Source organism: Notothenia coriiceps, unplaced genomic scaffold, assembly GCF_000735185.1.
Source record: "Notothenia coriiceps isolate Sejong01 unplaced genomic scaffold, NC01 NC01_scaffold00036361, whole genome shotgun sequence".
NCBI lineage: Eukaryota > Metazoa > Chordata > Actinopteri > Perciformes > Nototheniidae > Notothenia > Notothenia coriiceps.
Genome location: NW_011369062.1, coordinates 119,212 through 125,659, shown reverse-complemented (window position 1 = coordinate 125,659; position 6,448 = coordinate 119,212). Strand labels below are relative to the sequence as shown.

General features: G+C 40.1%; 1 protein-coding gene across 2 annotated transcripts in view; it reads right to left on the bottom strand.

Moving 5' to 3' along the window:
* Nucleotides 1-4,094: 4,094 nt before the first annotated feature.
* Nucleotides 4,095-6,448, bottom strand: part of pir (pirin) — a 19,264-nt gene continuing 16,910 nt past the window's right edge. For both annotated transcript variants that reach the window (XM_010792149.1, XM_010792150.1), the window contains exons 8-10: nucleotides 6,007-6,089; nucleotides 4,880-4,946; nucleotides 4,095-4,747 (exon numbers count right to left, since the gene is read on the bottom strand). In XM_010792149.1, the coding sequence (XP_010790451.1) occupies nucleotides 4,629-4,747; nucleotides 4,880-4,946; nucleotides 6,007-6,089 (269 nt within the window). In that variant the 3' untranslated portion in view covers nucleotides 4,095-4,628. The remainder of the gene's footprint in view (nucleotides 4,748-4,879; nucleotides 4,947-6,006; nucleotides 6,090-6,448) is intronic.

Genomic DNA, 6,448 nt, shown 5'->3' with positions numbered 1-6,448 from the left:
AATTTAATTAAAAACTGGAATGGTTCAAATTAAATGCATTTATAGCTACTTTATGTGCATTATTTTCTGCTAGCGTGCCTAACAGTGCAACCCAGTCTTCCGGCATTTCGTGTTATAGTCACGAAATTAATTTAATCTATTGATTCATGTTCACCAACACGATTTTTCCATTTTTTTCGTGTCACACAACGATTTTAAAAGCAATGTATTTTTATTGGTAGTATATTTCGTGCCTGCACCACGTCTTTTTGTCCGGTCGGGTCTTGGAAGGCCAGAAGCTGTGTGGTTGATAAAAACATTTTCTTACTCAATATCTTACCCTAAGCCTAACCCTAACCCTTTTATTTAAAATTGTATAATGTCGGAGTTTTTGTTGCCATCCACGAGGAAAATAAATGGGGCTCAGAGCCTCAGAATACTGAAATCTGAATTTAAAAAAAAAAATGTCCTTCTAATTTGTTATTATTTGGTGCAGGTACGAAACATACTACCAATAGAAATACATTGATTCTAAATTCGTTCTGTGTCAGAATACTGAAATCTGTATTTTTTGTTATCTATTTTTCCTTCAAATCTGTTATTATTTGCATTACTTTTAAAATCGTTTTGTGTCACACGAAATTTTTGGGAAAATCATGATGGTGAACACAAATCAATAGATTAATTTCGTGACTATAACACGAAATGCCATGAGACTATGTTGAACAGTGATGCTGAGTTAGCATTATGTTTGCTGTAGCGTGGAGTTACTTGGAGCACTCTGCCTGATGTCACACACATTAGTCAGTGTGATTATCAACAGTTGCAGCAGCAAATGTGTCTCTGCTCCAATCTGTTTTCATCCATCTGAACACTGCTCATTCTGAAGTCTCATGACTCTGCTACGAGAGACTTTACTTTCAAATACATATAAGGATGACAGTCTTATATACAAATATATAATAAATATGGGCCTCAGCCAACCAAACCACCATCATGCACTCTGAGAGGAGGCTGCAGTGGTGGGAGAACACCATAATGCTACATGATGCTACAAAAGCAGAATGGAAGTCGAACAGTTTGGATAAAGTAAGTTGTCAAATAAAAAGACGATTACATAAGTTTATCTTAAAAGGGACAGTTCACCCCAAAGATGCTGTGAGTAGCCGGATGTTAGACATACCGGATTTACCGGCGTGTGGTGCTTAAAGCATAACACAAATACATTAAAAGACTTCAGAGCACTGTCTCTATGTTTCTCTATCTAGACATCATAACCTAGTTACTCGAGATAATCCATAGACCTTGTTGAGGCTCTCCTGAGCGAGCTAATGTTACATCTCAGCCGAGGGTGACATCGATGTTGAATCATTGAAATTAAATGTTTTGGTCCTTTGAGCACCACAAGCCGAGTTCCATCTAGTTCAACTTGATTTGAGAGAAGGCAGACATCCCTACGGCCAATATCTCCAACACCTGGCAGTTTACACCAAAACAATGAGTAATAAATAGTGCTTCAGATGAGGTCAATATGTACTGTATCTTTAATTATTGTTCAAACTGTGCCCTTTTTACTGTTTCACTTTTGTTTTAACATTAATATAGACTTTAAATATCCAAAACTGAATGATCTTTCTAAAGGTGATAGTTGAGAGGGTTTTATTTATTAATTTAACCTTTATTTAGGAGAGTCTTGGCTAAGATAGGTAGCAGCATAGTTAGAGAACACACAGTGAAATCAATAACAGAGAACATATATGGTTAATCAGGAATATCAGTCAGTAGAGTTATTTGCTTCTCGGTCACTGAGGCACTTAAGAACGGTCAGACCAGTGCCAAAAGTTTCAGTTCATGTTGCAGCAGGTTTCAAGCAAATGGAGCAGCGTAACTCAAAGCCCTTTTCCTCAGCTCAGTGTGGACACAGGGACAGTTATCCTCTGAGCAAAGCCGATGGCTTCCCATACTTTTCTGACAGATGTAAATCTGCAATTAAGGTGGAAGAGCACCAAGAATAGCCTTATAAATAAGGGAGTGCCAATGGTTTTGTATGCGTGTGGTCAGAGCAAACCAAGGATACAAGCGGCAATGGTGTGAAGGGTTTTAAAATGTGTAATGAACCTCAGTGCCCCGCTGTAGACGGTAATGAGCCTATGTAGATATAAACAACATCACTGTAGTGTAACAGAGACGAAAATGTTAAACGAGAAACAGGAGTTTCAAGTCACACAGGGTACGTTGCACGGTGTTAAAATCAGTCTGGAGCTGATCAAGAGCCTGATTTGGGGTGGACACAGAGCAATATATCACTGTATCATCAGCTTAAATTGAAAAATTCAATTTGATATGTTTCGATTAAGACTACTAATAAAGATAATGAATAATAATGGTCCTAAAACCAATCCCTGTGGCACACAGGATGAGAGGAAAGGCTCGTTTTGAGGCGGCAAAGCCTAATCCTGATACCAGATGGTCTACAAACGTCAGAGAGGATGATCATGGAATATTGCACGTGTCCGCAGCATGTTTTCTTTATTTCCTCTGGACAACTGTAATGATATGAGTCCTCTGATGTGTTCAGTGTGTTGCAGAGTGCAGGGTGGGGTAGGTTGGCTGGATGACTGCTTCCACTTAAATCAAAGAAACAACAACAAAAAATAGGGAGGTTTCCCCTTGCAATTTCTTCCAGAGAATAGACCAACTAATGAGAAACAGAGAGGGAAAGTGCCTGAAAGAGGGATGACCGTAATTGAAAGAGAGGTTAAGGTTGGGGGAGATTGACGACAGAGCGATTAGGGAGAGACAATAATCAATGACGGCTAGTTATGAGAATATTAGTGAAGGCGTTTAATTATCCCCCAGTTGCAGATACAATTATGCCTTGCATTTGTTCTTAAAGACACATGCAAGGGCAAGTGCATGACTGCTGTCACTTAGGGTTTCAGTGGACAGACTGTGGTAAGTGCATGTGAGTGAACTGCTTTGGCAGCAACTGGTTAAGTGTAATATGTATAAGAAGTTAAAGCAGACATTTTTGTTTTCTGGATAAAGTTGGTTAACAAAATGAAAGTTATTTTTAGTAAAGAAACGATAAGAAAAAAAAACAGTTGTTACATCTACAAACAGCAGTGAATTCCAAGAAGTTTGTTGCGTTACATACATATCACATACACTTGAAGACATAAGGCTTCACACAGCACTTACCCTACTTCCTCCCTCTCTGTGCATGCTGTGGCCCACGTTTATCCAGCTCAGCTCCACCAGTAGAGTAACAAAGCAGGAGATTCTGCCCAGAGTCCGTTTCATCTTCATCTTTATTCCTTGGCTCTGCTCACGGTCCCTGAGAAGCACTCGGCAGTATGGACTTGTCTCCTTTTCCTTCTGGCACAAAGCACTTAGAGCTGGCTGGATCTCTGACTCAGTTTCCCAGACCAGCTGAGTCTCTAAGACCACACACCCTCCGTCCGCTCAGTGCAGGCAACACAAACTCTTGATCTTCCAGCTGCACAGTAAAGAGTTTGTGTGTGTGTGTGTGTGTGTGTGTGTGTGTGTGTGTGTGTGTGTGTGTGTGTGTGTGTGTGTGTTTCCTTCTGAAAAAAGACTGCTGATTTCAGTGGTTTCAATTTCTTAAACCTTTCCTGTCACTCCCCAGTTCTCCAAATACTACTGTGGTGGACCGTGTTAAAGGGCCCCGAGGTGCAAAATCACACAACTCCTTCTTCTAAGATGTGAGCTAATTCTGAAGAAGCTACGAGAAGCTAGTAGGCCCTATGTCTGTCTTGGTGTATACCTTTATTTTTCCCACTGCTGCTGGTCCTGCAGCCTCAAAGCACGCCTTTTTATTTGCTTGTGTGTTCCCGCCTGTCGTTTGTAATTGTCAAGTGATCAAGTCCCCTGGCCTGTTAAACCCATGTATCAGTGGCTTTTCCCCCGGAGTTGCCAAACCGCACACAGTCGAAGGGCAGTAACATGTGTTTTAAATGTGATCCAGACTTCTGTAACGTGTGAGGGGAAATCAGATGCCAGCACCACCCCTGTCTCACCGACACCCCACCCACTTGCCCATCTGACTGAGCATGTCATCTGCAAAGGAACATCTACATAACCCTTACAGGAGGGAATATTGGAACAATATTTATTATATGTACGCAAAAGAGGAACAGCTGCTTTTCTGTTGGCTGCAAAGTCAAACATTTTTTTAAACTTTTGCAGCAAGGCACATATTAATGTGGTACATAAATTTGTCATCAAACATCAGATTAGTTTATGTAAAAACCTTCACACTTATACATAATAATATGTTAAATTATCTTCACAACAATATATAAAAGTATTGCAAAACAGCTTTCAAACAGCAGTCGGAAAATGTAGTGAAGCTTAACGAGAGGGTGGGGAGCAGTTAGAAGCACATTTTCAATAAAATCTATATTTTACAAGGGGAGAGGGTTAAATTTCTACTGTGCAAACAATAGTCCATGAAGCCCTTTGACGTGTTGTAGTGGATGATGGAAAGTAGTAAATGTCCTGTAAACACACACAGAAGAAAGATATATATCCACGGTAACAACACCTCAAATTAAATATCTTCACAAAAATATATCCATAGCAACAAACAGGTAAGGCTGCAATGACAAGATTGCAACGGGATATGTTCAGAAAGCATCTCTGATCTTGGACCTCCAGTTTACGGCCCTCTCAAAGCCGTTTCTGCCAGTCTGGTAGTCTTTGATAGCCTGTGTGATCTCTTCTTCTGTGGTCATTACAAACGGACCTGAATGCCACACAAGACGTATGAAAATATTAAATTACAGCTGCTTTGTTTGTCACTACCTAAACACATTCAAGCAACTCTTTTGTGCAGTGACATGTTGCCAACATGGGAGGAATAACGCAAATGGCTTACCGTGTTGTACCACAGGCTCTTTGATTGGTTCTCCAGCGATCAGCACAAAATGGGACACTTCCGAGCCCTGAGGAGGAAATAAGAAACAGTGCCATTATCTTTGTCTTTGTGAGAAGTGGAATGACTTCCATTTGTCATTTCCTAGAGATCTGGAGCCCCACACGATCTGAAGAAGAATGTGTGACCTCACAAGAGGATTAAATAAAAAATAAATAAAAATGTCTTTTAAATAAAATAAACCACAATATTTGTTTTATTCTGAAACACTATATATTTTCACATTCTGTGGAACTCTGTCCGGGGATAAGGAAAACACAGACACTCATCACCGAGGTCACAATATCAATCGATCGAGCAGAGCAATAGCCTATAAAGTAGGCAAAACACAGAAGATCAACAAAAGATATGACATAAAATGAACTTGCCAAAGCTGAAGTAGTTGGTCAACTTCATTCATTGTCTTTCCGTTTTACTGATTTTAATCGCTATACGCTGCTCTCTCTCGTCTCACAGGGTGAAAACTACACTTACAGCCAATCAGCTCTGAATTATGAGATGACGTTTGGTGGGTATGCCAGCACAGTGCCCCTAGGTGATTATTTTTTTGCCGCACACATTGAATAGAAAAAGACTCTGAGCATGCGCAGGGTAGTTTTTACAGCACCCATTCACTTAGACAGTGAGAGAGAGGGGCTAGATCGGGGCTAGATCGGGGCTTGACCCACGTCGCTCAACACGGCTCAATAGGCACACTGTAGACACTAATTAGAAGAACACAGACTAAAACAGCAATGTATAGACAAATCAGATGACTAAACATGATCTTAAAATATATTTTAACATGTTTTTTACTTGCATTTATTTGCATTTTTGGGGAATTCTTATTTGAATTACTTTCTGCTGACACTAGGTGGGGCTGAGCCTAATGACTAGTCGCCACTAAGATAGAAAAGGCAGGCAAGAGAAAAACCGGGGAGACCAAAAATAAGCAAGAGGAGGGCATTAAGTAATTGACCAAACAAAAACCATCCGTAAAACCCTAATTATGATGAACAACAGACAATATTTCAGCTTACAAAGGTAGGCATTTTGGAAAGAAACGAGAAAATACTGTTAATCTCTCTCACCTTGTTTTGAACTTTGACGCAGTCCCCATCTGCAAACACTATGGTGTGATGAGGCTCCACCTTCTGCTGCTCCTCATCTGGGCCTTAAGACAAAGTTCAACGTTTTGTCCTTATTGTTCATTTTAAACATCTTTTACTGTAATTTGGCAGGACACAGGGTTTTTCAGTTTAGGTTTTTAAAAAAGGGATATTTCTCTACCACTTGCATTTAGACAGGAATGCTTTAGTTTTCAGGGTTTCAGCTTCATGATTCTTTAAAAGATACAATGATTTCTTTTTTACTTTCCTTCATAATGACATGAATCATTATTAAGAAAGTGTAATTGCTCCACTTCATTTCCCCGGGCTGAAACAACTCAAACATGACGTAGAGCAGTGGTTCCCAACCTTTTTTCCCAAGAGCCCCCCCAAATGACTCCTGTTGTAAGTTGCGCCGCCGCCG